Source organism: Vombatus ursinus, unplaced genomic scaffold (genome assembly GCF_900497805.2).
Source record: "Vombatus ursinus unplaced genomic scaffold, bare-nosed wombat genome assembly UNPS02014793.1, whole genome shotgun sequence".
Lineage (NCBI taxonomy): Eukaryota > Metazoa > Chordata > Mammalia > Diprotodontia > Vombatidae > Vombatus > Vombatus ursinus.
The window spans coordinates 9,623,501-9,642,329 of record NW_020954571.1 but is presented as its reverse complement, the minus strand read 5'-3'; the positions used below and the strand labels follow the sequence as shown (position 1 = coordinate 9,642,329).

Genomic DNA, 18,829 nt, shown 5'->3' with positions numbered 1-18,829 from the left:
GCTAGATAATAGTCATAAAAAAATGCTCAAAATGACCATTGATTAGAGAAATGAAAATTAAAATAACTGAGATACCACACCTATCAGATTGGCTAATATAACAGCAAAGGAAAATGCTAAATGTTGGAGAAGATGTGGGAAAATTGAGACATTAATGCACTGTTTGTGAAATTGTGAACTGATTTAACCATTCTTGAGAGCAATTTGGAACTATACCCAAAGGGCTATAAAACTGTGCATACTTTTTGATCCAGCAATAGCACTACTGGGTCTATATCCCAAAGATAAAGGAAAAAAAAGGAGGAAAGGACTTTTTTGTACAAAAATATTTACAGCGGCTCTTCTTGTCGGGGCAAAGATTTGGAAATTGAAGAGATGATCATCAATGGGGGAATATCTGAACAAGCTGTGGTATATGATTATAATGGAATATTACTGTGCTATAAGAAATGATGAGCAGGCTGATTTCAGAAAAACCTGGAAAGACTTATACGAACTAATGCAAAGTGAATTGAGCAGAACCAGCAGAACATTGTATAACTTATATCAAATCACTTACCAGCTCAGGAGGAAGAAGGTGAGGGAGGGAAAAAATTTGAAACTCAAAATGAATGTTAAAAATTATCTTTGCATGTAACTGGGGAAAAATAAAATATTAAAAAAAACAAACAAAAGAGAGAGAATGATAGATTAGAACAAATATAATCTAGGGAGCATACATGCAGAAAAGAGATAGACTATACATGACTCCAGAAAAAAAGAAAACATTTAATTACAACATTTCTGATGAATTTAATTGTGACAGATACAAGATTTATTTTGAAGAGTAAATATGGTTCAAAATATATGGAGAATATAGAAAAGAATTGGATATGGGAAAAATCAGGCATAATGAGGATATACTACTTCAAATGTTTTATTTTGTGTGCCTTCAGAAAATATATATAGAATTAAATGTTTAAAAATATTTTGCATCTTTGAAGAGTAATGTTAGCTAACTTCAACTGTGCAACACAAAATTAGCACAAGAATTTTCTTGTTTGCAGAAAAGGTTATAACTACATAAGGACCACAGATTGAGAGCTAGAAGGGACCTTATAAGTCAGCTTTGTCCAAATGCCTCATTTTACAATTAAGGAAACTGAGGGTTAAAAATCTTAGGTGATTTGTAAGTAAGCAGAGTCAAGATTTGAACCTACATCCTCTGATTTTTTATATGGCATGGAACCATGATGTTTCTCAATTCTTATTGACTATTACATACCCCACACAATGGCTGCTCTAAACCTTCAAGCACCAACTCTATTCCCTGTACCATCCAGTGGTGACAAACTCAAATAGAAATGAGGCCACTAAATCACAGATGAGAATCCCCCTACGGGTGTAGAAAATCACGTATTAACATTGTCTATGTAAGATTTACCAATTACATTTTAACCTGGTTTGGACTCATTTAGGAGTATTGTGGGCTGGGGGCAGAGCCAAGATGGCAGAGGGAAAGCAGTGACTGTCTTGAGCTCTCTCCCAAAGCCCTCCAAATGGCTCTAAACAAATTCTAAAGCAGAACCCACAAAATGACAGAGTGAAACAAATTTCCAGCCAAAGACAGCCTGGATGGTTGATCAGAAAGGTATATCGTGCCTGGCGGGAAGAGGAGTGCAGCTTGGCGTGGGTGCGCAGGCCACAGTGACCCTGGAGCAGGCCTCAGAAGACTGAATCGCGGGCAGCTGTGGCAGTTTCCACTCTTCTCAACCCCTGAATGCCAAAGACAACTTAGAAGATAAGTGGGAAAAGTCTGTGACTGTAGTCAGAGAGGAGCTAGGTCTCAGCCGCAAGTCTCGAGCGTGGCCCAGGGCCGCGGCTTTTTCCTGAGCTTCCGGCCCACAGACTGAAGGGGAATCAAGTGGCTGATCAGAGGGGGATTTCAGGGATCTCTTTGCCAGTGCTGAGGCAGGAATCTCTTGCTTTACTGGTGCTTGGATCTGGGTCACAGTTCTGAGGAGTGGTCCTGGGGCGAGGAGGAACGCTGGTGCAGTGGAGCTTGTTGTGGTGGTGGAAAGAAAACACCTCACCCCTTATCATACCACCCTGGAAGAGCTGAAAATTTACAGGTCCCTAGAAGTAACTCTGAAAACAGCTGTACAAACCCCCGAACCTTAGGACAGAACACTCTTCACACTAAAGCAGACTTTTACCTTAACAAAGAGTTTAAAACTCAAGTAATTGGCTGGGATCATGAGTAAGCAGCGCAAAAAGAGTCAGACTATATTATCTTACTTTGGTGACAAAGAAGATCAAAACATACAACCAGAAGAAGGCAACAAAGCCAAAGCTCCTACATCCAAAGCCTCCAAGAAAAATATCAATCAGTCCCAGGCCTTGGAAAAGCTCAAAAGGGATTTTGAGAAGCAAGTAAGAGAAGTAGAGGAAAAACTGAGAGTGATGCAAGAAAAGCATGAAAAACAAGTCAACAGCTTGCTAAAGGAGACCCAGAAAAATACTGAAGAAAATAACACCTTAAAAAATAGCCTAACCCAAATGGCAAAAGAGGTCCAAAAAGCCAATGAGGAGAAGAATGCCCTAAAAAGTAAAATTGGCCAAATGGAAAAGGAAGTCCAAAAGCTTACTGAAAAAAATACTTCCTTAAAAATTAGAATACAGCAATTGGAAGCTAGTGACTTTATGAGAAATCAAGACAATGTAAAACAAATCCAAAAGAATGAAAAATTAGAAAACAATGTAAAATATCTCATTGGAAAAACACCTGACCTGGAAAATAGATCCAGGAGAGAGAATTTAAAAATTATTGGACTATCTGAAAGCCATGATCAAAAAAAGAACCTAGATATCATCTTTCAAGAAATTATCAAGGAAAACTGTCCTGATATTTTAGAACAAGAGGGCAAAATAGAAATTGAAAGAATCCACTGATCTCCTCCTGAAAGAGATCCCCAAAGGAAAACTCCTAGGAATATTGTAGCCAAATTCCAGAGTCCCCAGGTCAAGGAGAAAATATTACAAGCAGCCAGAAAGAAACAATTCAAGTAATGTGGAAACACAATCAGGATAATACAAGATTTAGCTGCTTCTACATTAAGGGACCGCAGGGAATGTAATATAATATTCCGGAAAGCAAAGGAGATAGGATTACAACCAAGAATCACCTACCCAGCAAAACTGAGTATAATCCTGCAGGGGAAAAAGTAGTCATTTAGTGAAATAGGGGACTTTCAAGCATTCTTGATGAAAAGACCAGAGTTGAACAGAAAAATTGATTTTCAAGTACAAGACTCAAGTGGAACATGAAGAGGTAAACAGGAAAGAGAAATCATAAGAGACTTATTAAGGTTGAACTGTTTACATTCTTGCATGGAAAGATGATATTTGTAACTCATGAGACCTTTGTCAGTATTAGGGTAGTTGGAGGGGAAAAAATTATACGTACGTATATATAGATAGATAGATAGAGGGCACAGGGTGAGTTGAAAATGAAGGGGTCATATCTGGAGAATAAAATTAAGGGATGAGAGAGGATTATACTAGAAGGAGAAAGGGAGAGGTAGAATGGGGTAAATTATCTCACAAAAAAACAGAAAAGAAAAGGCTCTTACAGTGGAGGGGAAACGGGGGAAGGTGAGAGGGAATGAGTGAATCTTATTCTCATAGGATTTGACTTAAGGAGGGAATAATATATACACTCAATTGGGTGTGGAAATCTGTCTCACCCTACAGGAAAACTGGGGGGGAAGGGGACAAGAAAGCAGGGGAATGATGGAGAGGAGGGCAGATTGGGAAAGGGAGTAATCAGAAGCAAATACTTCTGAGGAGGGTCAGGGTCAAAAGAAAGAACAGAATAAATGGGTGGGCAGGATAGGATTAAGGGAAATAGAGTTAGTTTTTCACAGCATGTCTACTATGGAAATATTTTGCATAACTGCACATATATAACCTATATTTAGTTGCTTGCCTTATCAATGAGGGTGGGTGGGGAGGGAGGAAGGGAGAAAATTTGGAACCCAAAGTTTTAAAAACACATGTTTAAAAAAAATGTTTTCACATGCAACTGGGAAATAAGAAATACAGGAAATGGGACACAGAAATCCATCCCACCCTACAGGAAAATTGAAGGGGAAGGGGATAAGAGAAGTGGGGGAGAGATAGAAGGGAAGGCAGACTAGGGGAAGAGGTATTTAGAATGCATGCCATCTTGGGGTGGGGGGAGGGGTGAGATGGGGTGAAAATTTCGAACTCAAAATCTTGTGGAAGTAAATGTTGAAAACAAAAAAAAAAAATAAAATCTTCATTTCTATAAAAAAAAGGAGTATTGTGGGCTGCATGTTTGACATTTCAACAATAGAAGAATCCCTACTACATTATTGAAATTGAAAACAACAGCCTCTAAGTCTTCTATTAAGCCTCTCAAGATATAGATTTATCTTTCTCTCCAGGCTCTGCTAAAATCTACAACTTTTATCCTGAAGCCCATCTTATTCATTTCCCCATTTGTGTCACTTTACTTCGCTACCAGCTTCATTCCCTTCTTCAGTGAACAAAAACGTTCATGTCCCCTCTTTTAAAATGAAATAACAAATAATCATTTCCTTGACCAAATGATCATCCTATGTCTTTTGTCCAAAAACTTTTACAAATATAAAATTTTACATTTGCTGCAACCTCACATCTACTTAATCCTTAAGTCTTTGTAATTTGGCTTCCATACAACAATGGACAGAAAAAACTCTCTACAAGTGTCCTAATAACCTTTAAAAAAAATCTTTAAATCCAATTACCTTTTTTTCCATCCTTATCCTCTTATACCTCTCCATCATAGACACTTGACAATGTGATCACCCTTTCTTTCTTAATAACCTTTTCTCCTTTGGTTTCCATAACACTGAACTCTTATGATTCTCTTCCTACCTGTAAGACTTCCCTGTCTTCAATCAGAGTGATCACTAAGGTTCTTTCCTTGACCCTCTTCTCTCTCCTTATTGGTGATTTCATTCTGACAGCTCCTCCATATAGCTGACTCCCAAATCAATTTATCTCTACCAACAACTCTCTATCAGAGACAGAGTTCAATATTTTCATCTGTGTTGAATATGCCACTAACACTTCAAACTAATGCACAAAATTAAATAACTCTAAAAACCTCCACTTCTCTGTGTCTGCTGACAGTGTTCCTAGCTTTCCAATCATCCAGCTGTCTTCCTTTTCCCTCATCTCCTACATCCAATCAGTTGCCAGAATCTATTAAATCTAACTCTACCTCAGATCAGCGCCCCCTTCAACTCCCTTTGTCCCATTCCAGTTTAAGTTGCATTTTCTCCAGCCTAGAGAATGCAATAGCTTCTTCACTGGTCTTCCTGCCTCCATCAGGGACCCTTCTCCAATCAATCCTTTACATTACTTCCTTAATAATATTTCTAATACATGGATATGATTATGTCACTCTGCTACTCAAAGACTTTCTTCAGTATCTACCCAGTGTTCATGAAATAAACTCCTGATTCTGGCAATCAAGACCCTCCACAATTTAGCTTAAAACCAGCATTTCAAGGTAATCTAATATGATTCCCATTAAAAGGCTACATTCCAGGCAAATGAGATTATCCTTTTCCTCCCTTTCTCACCCTGTCCTCACTAACACCATCACTCATAGACTATATTTTCCTCCAATCATGCTCCCAAATTTCCATTTGCTTAAGTCACCCCTTTCCTTCAAGGTCCAACTCACAGGGCAGGCAAGTTGGTCTAGCTGAAGCATGAGGTTGCCCTTACAGGGTGAGAGGAGACATCATGTTGACAGTTACAAATGTCGACCATCACCTTCTCCATATGAAATACTTGAAGACAGACTTCTCGTCTCTAGTAGAATTTCTAGATTCTTTCAACTAATCTTCCAACGACACAGACTCAAAACCTTCATTATTCTGGTCGCCCTTCTCTGGATACATTCTACGTAATCAATGTCCTTCTTAAAGTGAGGCATCCAGAACTGAACACAAGAAGCTGGAGTAGAGTGCAAATGAATACGGGTACTGAACTTGGAGTTAGGAAGATGTGAATTCAAATTACATCCTTAAACATTTACTAGCTATGTGACCTTAGGCACACACGTCACTTAACCTCTTTGTTTCAATTTCTTGATATATAAAATGAGAGATTAGCCTCAATGATCTCTAAGATCCCTTCAAACATCCTTATTCATGGAAGCTATACCATTCGATGCAGCTCCAAAGCACACTAGTGTGATAGCACATAAGATTACTGACTCATACTGGGTTTGAAGTTCACTAAAACCCCAAGATCTTTTTCACAAACTGCTGTCTCACCATACCTATCCCATTCTATTCTTGTAAATATTTTCTCCCCCAATCCAAGGGTAAAACACTGCATTTTTCCCTACTGGATGTCATCTTACTATGCTTTAGGCTGTCAGTACCTTTTTGGATACTGATTCTGTCTTATACAATGAGTTGTATCATCAGCAGACTTAAGGGGGATGCCATCCATACTTTTACCTAAACTATTGATAAATATGACAACCAGCACAAGACTAAGCACAGATTCCTGAGGTTCTCCAGTAGAGCCTTCCTGACAAGATGATACTGAACCATTAATGACAACTTTTTGAACTCAGCCATTGAACCAGTTTCATATCCATCTGCCTTACTGTCTAGTCCATATTCTTAAAACTTTTCTACAACAACAGCATGAGACACTTTATGAAATGTTTTGCTAAAATCTAAGTCAACTTTACCAATAGTTTTCCTGGATCCATCAGTTACTAAACTGACCCCTGTCAAGAAAGGAAATAAGGTTAGTCTGGCATGACCTGTCCTTGATGAAGTCATACTGGACCTTGGTAAATGCTATTTCCTTTGTGAGATGTCCATTATTTCTTTAATGATTCATTCTAGAATTTTTCAAGGACCTGAAGTAAAGCTTACTGGTCTATATTTTGTGGATTCTGTCCTTTTTGCTTATTTGAAAACTTGGACATGTGCCTTTCTCTATACCTGTAGTACCTTTCCCAGTTTCCAAGACCTTTCAAGTATCACTGGCAACAGTTTAACACTGTTAATTCATGTTAATTCATCAAAGGCAACTAGATGCTCTTCTACTACCTCCTTACTTGTGATCAGTATCAGCTCTCTGTTGGCCAATTTAATTACATCATTTCCAATGCAAAGGTCATTCTCTTGAGAAGAGAGAACAAGAATTGAGAAGAGAATAACAATTGAGGAGCTCTGAATTTTTTCTGTAGCCAGTTGTCACTGTCTCTTCCACCCTAACCAGTAACCATTTCTTATTTTATGCTGTTTTTTTGCCCCTTAAAGCATCCCTCTTCCCCAAACCAAACCAAAAAACCCCACCTATTGTTGGATTTAGTCTGGAAGTATTACGGGATGACTTTACTTTATGTAAGCTCCAGGTATTTTTAACACTATCAAAGAGAACTACCATGTCTCTTCTCCCAGGAGCTATCTCCTTATCTATTTTCAGTAAGAGAGAGGGTTCTCTCAAAGAACAGGCTTAGGAAATTGCCCTAGTGGCAATATTATATATAGCCAAGAGCCAAGAAATAATGTTCTCATCTATATTTGTATGTATATGAGAATAACGAAACTAAATGGGACAAATGATAGTTACCCCAACATTCAAATACAAATATTAGTAAAAACTGAAGAAAACTACTATGTTTGTAAGTTAAAGAAATTGCAAAATAGCAAGCCTCTTCAAATTACCAAAGAAGCAGTTAAGATATACTACAAAAATAACTACAGTCCAATCTGATAACTGTTAAATAAATTAAATGAAGATAATGCTCATGTTTTCTGAAAGGCAAAGATGATTTATATATGTGAAAAGGTGATGCTTTCCACAACAAACTAAATAGTTCATTCTTATAAATCAGAATGACAAAATTCTGCATACAGATTTAAAAAAAAAGCATATTATCACCTTCCCAATGCCCACATACAGAAGCACAGAGTTTGGAAAGCACTTTTAAAATAATGAAGCCATCGTACACATCACATTACTGGCTCTATAACCGAAGTTCAATACTTACATTTTTCTGATCAATAGATTCAGCTGCCTTTGCTATTCCATCCAGACATTTCCCAATGATTGGTATCACTTGGCGATCCACCTCAGCATAAGTTTTCATTGATTCACCAATTCTGACTATTCTCCTTTCCTCCATCTCTTGTATTTTCTGAAACATAATATTTTTATATGATCAATTTATATATTTTTCTAGGATTTAAGAAAGCTTTATTTCCACAGGATGGTAACTTAAATGTTCTTTCAGAGATAAAGGGGTCAATAAAAGAGTCATTGACCAGTTAATTGCATCTAAATATTGGACATGCTTTTCAACAGGTATCAAACTCACAGACCGTGACCTACAAAACTTCCTAAGTCAATGTGTAGCCAGCAGTGATTCATTTCTATTTGAGTTTACACAACTGCTGTAGAGAATAAAGCATGGGGGCAGCTAGGTGGCATAGTGGATAGAGCACCTGCCCTGGATTCAGGAGGACCTGAGTTCAAATCCAGCCTCAGACACATAACACTTAGTAGCTGTGTGACCCTGGGCAAGTCACTTAACCCCATTGCCTAGACAAAAAAAAAAAAGAGAGAGAGAGAGAATAAAGCGTGTTCTAAAAATGTCGTTATCATTCATATTGCATAGATTGTCACAAATCATCCCCAAATCTGAAACTAGTAAGATTTCAAACGTCAATGATGCTTTATTTTTAACACATTACTTTATTAATTTGAATTTATCATCTAATGTTTTATGCTTTCCCATTATTTGTCACAAGAAAAGTTTATATAAATAACTGCTTTCTCCCACTACTTCCACTGTAATTGAAATAAAATCAGTGTTCTCTACATTTGGAGACATCTTTGGTGTTGGTATTTGTGGAGTTTGTATAGAGCCATGTGTATCTGCAACAAGAAACTGAAATTTGCTATTTCTGTCAAACAACAAACCTACCTATAAAACTATTAATTTTCTGTAATGTTCCTACTCAAGTGAAAATGAATCAAAACAAAACTGAAAGAAAGAACTGGCTGTCAAGCCCGTTTAAGCTTCACATCTCTATGCTGAAGTGGAAAATGGGGATTCTAAGGCTAAATAAATTTGAGGTATCAGGAAGAACATCAACATATTATTAATCTTTAAGGTAGGTAATTATTACTATCTTCCTATGAGTTTAAAAACTAACCCCAAATCCTTTTTAAAGGACACATTTTTTTTTTGTTTTTTTTTTAGCGAGGCAACTGGGATTAAGTGACTTGCCCAGAGTCACACAGCTAGTAAGTGTTATGTGTCTGAGACCGGATTTGAACTGAGGTCCTCCTGACTCTAGGGCTGGCACTCTAACCACTGCACCACCTAGCTGCTCCCAAAGGACATATTTTTTAAATAGATCTTTGGTGCACCACTCCAATTATTCTTTGAAAATCCTAGAACTAAAACTTTTCAGGATCTTAATGTTATGTGCTACTCAGTTTTTAAAAAATGATTTGGCTTAGGGGGAATGTTGGATCATACTGATTGGTAAGTCACACTCACAATTGTGAACATGATTTAAAAAAAACACACACACACACAAAAAAAACAAACCTAGCACTTTTACCTGGAAGATGTTTGGTATGTGAGTATAATAATGTTCATGCTGTTCATGGTTAAACTTCTGAAGAGTGGATGAGTAATCTGCCTTGCTGTCCTCTGCCATTTGATGCCGTAATTGAGCTTGCTGCCGGGCCTTTGAAAAACAAAAACAAAACATAATACTCTTTCGTTTACACTCATAGAAGAATACAAAGCGATGGATATATTCATTTGGCAAAACAATCATTAAAAAAACTTACAACCTGTTTATTTTAAACTTTATTTTAAAATCCACTATAATTAGATACTCCTTATGGTAGCTTTCTAACCTTTGTATTTCAATTTCATCCTTTCGAATGCTGCTTTTCTCAAACCATCTATATCAAAATTGCACATCTTTTTTGTTTCTCTTCTGGATCTTAATCAACTTCTGGATCTTTTAGATTTTTATCATTTAACTAAAAAAGCAGTATCCCTTTGTGGTAGGAGCAACATCAACAGCTAATCACAGCAGGGACACTTCCACATATGTCAAATTTTCCCCACAAAACAGCAATGAAACCATTCTCAAGATTTAATTGGTTCACAGACTAAGGCTCAAATTGTTGACTGTAGTTTCCTGGTTCCTAAGACATAAAAGTTTGGCATAGTTGTCTGTATTCCTAAGGCTTGGTGGACTTCCCACTCCTCCTCAAGTCAATATATCCTTCTGACTGGAAACACCATAGTGGCAAACATGGAAGCAAGGGTAGCTTTATCCAATTCAACCGATGCTGGGTCTATGTTGGACATCCTTTCCATGCTATTGCTGAGGAACATTTGTTCTAGGATATTTTACATGGACTGAGTTTCTCATTTCATTCTGAGCATGAAACTGAACCACTGTAATGAACTAAGTCAGGCCCCAAACCATCATCAATTGCACAGTATCTTCCTTGATAATTCCGAATTGTTTATTCTTCTTACTCTAATTTTATAAAAATAAATATTTTTTAAAATGACATCTATTGTTTTTATATTGCTTTAATTTGCAAGTATATCTCTTCCCATTTCACTCCTTCGAGCTACTCTTTGTAAAAACAATAAAAAAGAGAGAGAAAAAAGCAGATCGGTAAAACTAACCAACATATCAAATCCACACCCACAAAGATCTGATCCTCAAAAAGCTCTCACTTGATCTGTCCATCCCTATTAGCTATCCTCCTGTATCTCTCTTCCCTTTTGTGACTAAATTCCTTGAGAAGGCTGTCTATAATCAGTACCTCCACTTTCTTTTCTTTCACTTTCTTTTTAACTCTCTTCAGTCAGGCTTCTGACCAGGAGCATACTGGAGCCAACTCTTACTGATTCCCCATTGTTAATTTTGAGTGTATTTACATCTCATAAGGCAGCAAATGCAAAAATCAGGGCTTTGTTCAATGCTTTTTTGATTGTCTAGACTTGAGAAAGTGATGGAGGAAAATGTTAATAATTCAGATTTAAAATAAAAGTATGCTTTGAATTTTTGGAGAGCCAGTTGTTAAACATTTACCAGCAACTCTTGTTTCTTACTTCTTCATTCCACTGAACCCGGCTCTCTCCAAAGATACCAATGATCACTTAATTGCCAAATCTAATGACCTTCATCAATTTTCATCATTCTTGATCTCTCTGTAGCTTTTGACATTGTGAATCACCTTTTCTCCTAACGGGAGAAACTATATATAAACACACACATACATACATGTATGTGTGTGTATAAGATAAAAAGTAAATACAAGGCAAACTTGGAGAGAATGGAACTAGTAACTGGGGGAAAGAGGGGAAAACCAGAAGTAGTTCCTATTGCATTATTTACATAGCATATTGTTTTTTCTTTTTAACTGAGGTATGTATGTGTTTTTACTGCATATACATACACACACACACACACACACACACACACACACACACACACATTTTTGGACCAATGGTCTAGACCTGTGATTTCATCAGTGTAAGGTGATCTTTGGCAAATCACTTAACCCTGTTTGCCTCAGTTTTTTAATCGGTAAAATGAGCTGGAGAAGGAAACGGCAAACCACTCCAATATCTCTGCCAAGAAAACCCCAAATGGCGTCACAAAGAGTTGGACATTACTAACATGCAAATGCTATCCACATACTCAATACATCTGTAATATAATGCCATCTCAGAAAGTTGTCTTCTGAACTGAGAGGTTAAGTAATTTGCCCATTGTGTCATACATCTAGATACTGGAGTGAGGATTTAAACCATGGTCTCCCTGAATCTGATATATTTCCTCTACCCTCTATGCCAGGCTACCTTGACATATAGCATTTCATTAACTTTTATAATACATGTGGTGTGTGGCAATGATGCACTAAGAGGGTGTTAACAAGGTCCAGACTTAGAAATCATCACCATGGAAAAGGTACTCTGTCTTCCTTCATAATTTTGGAAAAAATCTATTTTTATTGTTGGACTTTTAAATGAAAAGCCTAAATAAAACAAACCATCAAGGTTTGTTTCACTTTAAATCAGCATACTTGATAATATCAAGCATCATTTCCCCTCCCCTCCTTCACATACTTTATTGGTTTCCTGCCTTTGTATGTAAGTATTTAGCCAGATACTGATTTTCACTTCCTTGACACAATTTAGCCACATCACTGGGTGAAAACCGTAGGTGCTAATTTATACCTAGTTCCTTTATTTTATTCTCTATTTGTACCATAAAACTTCCCAAATGAAGCTGATGTTCTTAAAATTTCCAACTGAATTTCCCTAAGTTGTTTTCCTTCTTTCTCAGAGCTTTTAGTTACCTGTTCTCACCATTAAACTACTTTTTTCTTGTCTACAATGGGCTTATTTTATTTACCACCTTTTTTTTTGGCTGAGCCTCCTATTAGCTCTCTTCCTGCCCATATACCTTGACTTTTCTTTGTGTACACTACAGGGAAAAAAAAAATCCAAACTCCTTCTTCTTAAAAAAAACAAACAAAAAAACAAACAAACAAACAAACAAAACTGAAACACTTACTCCAGCATACAATGACAGCTATCCCACCTACAAATATATTCCATCTGCTCCTAAAATAAGGCCTCAGATTCACAAATCTTGGTCAATAATATTTACAGAATACCTTCAGTTTCTTAATCTGTTAATACATTATTAAATAAAGCTGAAAATGTGAGATAGTGTTAATCTTTTAATTTCTTTAAAAAAATTCTTAAACTCTATATTTCCCAAATATTTTTAGCTACTGTTCCATACCCCTTTTTAAAAAGAGATAACAATCTTACAGGATATATTTCTATGAAAATAATTCTGAAAATTACTTTCTTAAAAAGAAAAGTCCAAAATTTGATCTGTGTTCAACATACAAGGAGAGATTTCCTTGACAATAAATCTTTGAATATAAAATCATAGAATATTTAACTAACAAGGGGCAACAAGAAGTTTCAGAGCTCTACCTATTTAGCAAGGGACCTAGTCCTCCTTCCAACTCCTATATCATGTAACTTTTTTATGTTCTCCTTTGGCTGTATAATTGCTTTTAAAAGGGTATTAACATGATTGTTTCATGATGTACTTTGTTTCCAATGTAGATATGGAATCGTAATGAGAAAATACTAGATGTGAGTTGAAGTAGCTGAATAAGGAGTAATAGACAAAACCAAGACAAAAAGGTTTGCTGAATAGAAGAAAAGGAGATAAGTTTTCTTCTGAGGGAGGATCTTTAGTTTTTATGGTAAGGAAGATTATCACCTCGAGGGTTTTTGTTGAATACAAAATTTATATAAAGTTATTAACAGATTACCTAAAAATCTTTTCCTATAGCTACAGAATGTCTGTACATTTATAAAAATTAGAAATGAACTAAAAAGCAACATAAAAATGCCATTATGTATCAAACTCTAACAGGGTCACAGCAGGAATACAGTAGCATCTTATTCTTTCTTCAGCAGGGCCCAGCTGCTATAGATCAATAATCACTCATGAATCCCATTCTATATTACCACGTAAGAACATACTATTGTTCTAGGGAACTTCTAACATGGAAGCCCTATTTTTATTTTCCCAGACTGTTGCTTGTTTATTTGAACAATACAACATAAAAATCCATCTCTGAATTCATTGTTGAATCATAAGACAGTTACTCATTATTACAAACAGATTTTTCCTAACATTAAGACTTAAGAAAAAATATTTTAAAAAGACACAACCAATTAGCAATTATATTTTAAACAGTATTGTTTCTTCTGCCTATAACTAAATGAAGACTAGAATTATTTTACTGTTTCTCATTTCCTTTTATGTGGCTCTGAAAAATCTGCTCTTTTTTTTTTCAAAGAGATATAGCATTTCAGTTCCAAAAGTTTTTTTTTAATTTCTCCACTGAATTCTGAAAAAAACTTTCAGATGACTTCTCGCCTGTTTCCTTTTCCTCCATCCCGATGAGCATTAAATATACTGTATTTTCTGCAAGACACTAGGTTATTTTTGGAATGTATGAAATTTTTTTAATGAGTTAATCACAGAATCCAGAAATAAGAATCTAAAAAGATCTTAAATGAGGATATATTAGCCAGAAGCTGGCAAGAGTTATAAGCACAAAAAATTGACTACAATTATTTCTGCTTTAATGCTTGTTTTAAAAAACGTGAATGTGTTCCAATGCAATTGATATACTAGGGACCAATTTAAGCATAACATGAATTTTGTGTTTGTTTATGCTTGATTTCATCTGCAAGACAACACAAAACTACATCACATCACAATAACTCACAAGCTGCAACCTTTCTCATGCTCATATTCACAAGCAAACTTCAAGTCTTTTTACTGTATAACTTCTGGTGCAATAAGAGTTATGGGCTGAGGAGGGCTACCTACCATCTCTCCCACCTTTCACCAAAGACAAAACCTCTGGACCCAGAATGTTGGCAATACTCTTGCCAGTAGTGGTAGTGATGGTGGTAGTAGTAGTACTAGTAGTAGTAGCTAACATTTATATAGTACTTACTTTGTAACAAGCACCATGCTAGGTACTTCACAATTATTATTTCCTTTGATCCTCACAACAGCTTTAGAAGGTAGGTGCTATTATTATCCCCATGATGAAACTGAGGCAAACAGCAGTTAAATGACTTGTCCAGGGTCACACTGCTAGTAAGTATCTGAGGCTGGATTTGAATTCATGTCTTTCTGATTCCAGGCCCAGTGATCTATCCACTGTCACTCTTCTGACCTAGTTGCATCGACCACGCCAGCGCTCTATGGGAATCCTCAGGCAGTAAATAAACATTTATTAAACGCCTATTATGTGCCAGGCACTGTGCAAAGCTCTGGGGATACAAAAAGATGCAAAAGACAGTGCCTGCCATCAAGGAGCTCACTAATGGGAGAGACAACAAGCAAACAAATAATTACAAATTATATGCAGGATAAATAGAAAATAATTTTAAAAAGGGAAGGCACTAGAATTAACAGGGAATGGGGAAAGACTTCCTGTAGAAGATAGATTTTACTTGGGATTTAAAGTAAGCCAGGGAAAGCAGTAGAAGATGATGAGGGAGAAGTACTACAAACATGGGAGACAGACAGAAAAAGTACCTAGAGCTAAAAGATGAAATTTCTTGTTCATGGAACAACATCCAGTGTCACTGGATCAAAATGCAAGGGAGTAAAGTTTTAAGAAGACTGGAAAGGTAGGAAGGGTCTAGGTTACGAAGGGCTTTGAATGCCAAATATGGAATTTTGTACTTAATCCTGAAAGTGATAGGGAGCCACTGGAGTTTCTTGAGTAGGGGAAGGGTGATGTAGTTGGACCTGCAATTTCAGAAAATTACTTTGGTGGCTGAATAGAGGATGCACTGGAGTGGGAAGACTTGAAGCAGGCAGACACACAAGAAGACTATTGCAATAATCTGGACATGAGGTGACAAGATTCTTCCCTAGAGTGGTGACAATGTCAGAGGAGAGAGGGATCTTATTTGAGAGGTGTTGCAAAGGTGAAATCAAGCAACAGCTTGGATATAGTGGAAAGGAACAGTGAGAGATAGTAAGGAGTTGAGGATGACTCATAGATTGTGAACCTGAAGGATTTGGACAGGGGTGGGGAAACTGCAGCTTCGAGGTCACAGGTTCCCTAACTCTGGAAGATGGTGTTGCCCTCTACAGTAATAGAGAGGGTAGAAGGTGGGAGGATTTAGGGGAAAAGATAATGAATTCAGTTTTGTACATATTGAGTTTGAGATATCTGCTGGAAATCCAGTTTGAGATATATGAAAGGCAGTATGAGATGAGAGACTAGAGGTCAGCAGAGAGGACAGGGGAGGATAGGTAGGTTCCAGAATCACATATATAGAAATGGTAATTAAATCCATGGGAACTGATGCAATCACCAAGTGTAGTACAGAGGGAAAAGAGGACAGGGTCCAAGATAGAAGCTAGTGAGACACTGATAGTTAAAGAGTGTGATCTGAATGAAGAACCAGCAAAGAAGACTGCAAAATGGTCTGACAGGTAGAATAAATGAACAAGAGAAGAAGCCAGACCTTCCTTTAACCAAGTTACCTCCATCTCCTTCTGTTTGTGTCCCCCGAAGGAAGGTGGCAAGGGACCAGGCTAGGCTAATTCCCATTTGTGCCAACACAAAGCAACTCCCATCTCCTCCTGCCAGCCTGATCTCTCAACAGTGATGTGGAGAACTTCCCGTGCAATGAGGAAAAAGCTTCCCTTTTGCCTTAGGTCTTCCATCTCCTGCTGTACCCGCCTCTTCAGTAAAGAGGAAAGTCACCGAAGAGTAGGACTTCCATCTCCTACTATGCAGATTTGACTCTATCTCTTCCTATACCCTTTCTAGCCTAATCGACAGCCATCAGAGGGGAGGAGGAGTATGAAACAGGGCCTCACATTTGACCGTCTATCTCTGTGCCTTCTATCTCATGTTACACTTATCTCCAGCCTGATTTCAAGACTCTCTTGGGAAGAAGAGTGGCACCTTCCATTCAGTGATGAGCAGTCTCACACCCAGTCATAACTTACACATCCCAGTAATTTTGAACTCCTGTAGGCCATCATTCAAACCCTATTCCCTATCCTGCCCCACTCTGAATTCTTTATTTCCATTCGTCTTACCTCTCCCCAAGATTCCAACCAAGCATCATCTTTCCCTTCCACTGTGCCTTCTGGAATGCCTGTTCTATAGGCAACAAACTTCCCTTCATTCTAAATCTTTTCCTCTCTTACTCCTATCTTCTAGCTCCTACAGATACCTGGCACCCTTCTGATGACATAGAATTCTTGGCCACTCTTTTCAGGAGTGACTGCAACTTCATTCATTCTCTCAGTTCACTGGTTGAGGTGGGAGAGTTGAAGTATTCCTTTACTCCCCAATGCCACTTCCAGGTTCTCTCCCTACTTTGATCATTCAGTAACCTCTCCTCCTTTGAGGTTCATGGGATTCATCTCTATTACCCAATCAAAATCCTAGTAGTTGTTATCTATAGACATCCAGATCATCCCCCTTTCTTCTTCAATGAGTTTGGTACATGGCTCACCTTTTCTTTTTCTCCTTTTCAACTCCTGTCCTCATATCTGGAGTCTTCAAAATACATACTGATTCTAACTCCAACAGCCTAATCAGTCAATTACTCAACCTACTCACTTCCCATGACCTACAAATACTTTCCCCCCCCCATTTGACCACTTCCTTCTTATCCTAGTGCCTTAATTTTGTCTATACAGAAGCTTTTCAGGTTTAAGTAATCCAGGTTATCTATTTTATCTTTTGAAACTGCCTTTACCTCTTGATTAGTTAAGAATACATCTCCTAGAAAGTTGTACACAGTAATTGCCATGTTGTGTGATGACTAATTTTGATAGATTTAGCTCTTCTCAGTAATGCAAGGATCTAAGACGTCTCCAAAAGAAAAGAATACATCTCCTATCCATAGTTGTGAGAGATATTTAATCTGTTTCTCTTCTAATTTTTTACATGAAAATTTTTTTACTATGACAAAGACATCATACAATTTTCATGATCTTGGTCTTTCCTTCTTGCCTTTGTACAAGGCCAGAAGAGAAACATTTGCAACTTTTACAACCTTGAATTGGACTCCAGGAATATCACCAACAGCATGACCTTTGCAACCAAATCCAGCAACCAAAACTTTATCATTTTCCTCAATAAAGTTCAAGCAGCCATCACTGGGAACAAAGGCAGTGATTTTTTTGCCATTCTTAATCAGCTGAACTCTCACACACTTCCGGATGGCAGAATTGGGCTGCTTGGCTTCCACACCAACTTTTTCCAAGACAATCCCTTTTGCGTGAGATGCTCCTCCAAATGGGTTGGCCTTCAAGGCAGTGCCCAAATAAGCTTTCTTATATTATTTGTCATGCTACTTTTGGTCTCTCCTGAGGCTTCGGAGCTTTCTAGCAGTACGAAGACCACAGCACTTACCCATGCTACCATCTTCTGGGCCGAGAGAAAAGAGAGTCTCTTCTAATTTTTAAAAATGATTGTTAATATTAAGGTAACATATGTATTGTAGAATATGGTGTAAAGTGTTGGTCTAAGCCTAATTTCTACAAGAATGTATTCTAGTTTTCCCAGCAATGAGTTTTTTCCTAAGTAATTTATGTCGTCCAATTTTATCAAACATTGTGTTATTAAGTTTTTATATTATTATTATTATATGTTGTTAAGTTATATTGTTTCTAATTCTCCCTTGTCTAGTCCGTTCCATTGATTTAACTCTATTTTTTTTGGCAATACCAGATAGTTTTGATGACTGCTGATATACAATAAGATGAAGTCTAGAAAAACTCTTCATTGATTTCCCCAATTTGGGGGCACCCCCTCAGATTCCCATTCTTTGCTACATTAAAAAGAGCTATAAATGTTTTTATACATCCTTAGAGTTTGGTTGCTAAGAATTAATCCCTCCTTTTGTCTACCCTCTCTCAATCTCCCTCCCTACTTCTACCTTTTCCTCTCACATTTCCTTATTGAATTAAATGTATTCTTGTACCCTAATGTGTGTATTTATGTGTTCTTCCCTCTTTTGACCAGTTCAGATAAAAGTGAGGTTTAAATGTCAGTCATTCCCTCCACCTGCTCCTCATCTGTATGTCTACTTGTTCAGCCTGATTGTATGAAATAATTTCCCCTAACCTTCCTGATTCTTTTCCTCCTCAGTATTTTC

General features: G+C 37.2%; 1 protein-coding gene and 1 pseudogene across 11 annotated transcripts in view; both read right to left on the bottom strand.

Annotated features, from left to right (window-relative positions):
• Positions 1-18,829, bottom strand: part of FNBP1 (formin binding protein 1) — a 173,538-nt gene that overhangs the window by 30,456 nt on the left and 124,253 nt on the right. For all 11 annotated transcript variants that reach the window (XR_003569764.1, XR_003569765.1, XR_003569760.1 and 8 more), the window contains exons 7-8: positions 9,660-9,788; positions 8,078-8,224 (exon numbers count right to left, since the gene is read on the bottom strand). Coding sequence is in view for 1 of the 11 variants with exons in the window: in XM_027869334.1 (XP_027725135.1) it covers positions 8,078-8,224; positions 9,660-9,788 (276 nt within the window). In the remaining 10 variants the exon portion in view is untranslated. The remainder of the gene's footprint in view (positions 1-8,077; positions 8,225-9,659; positions 9,789-18,829) is intronic.
• LOC114048442 lies at positions 17,657-18,112 on the bottom strand (annotated as a pseudogene).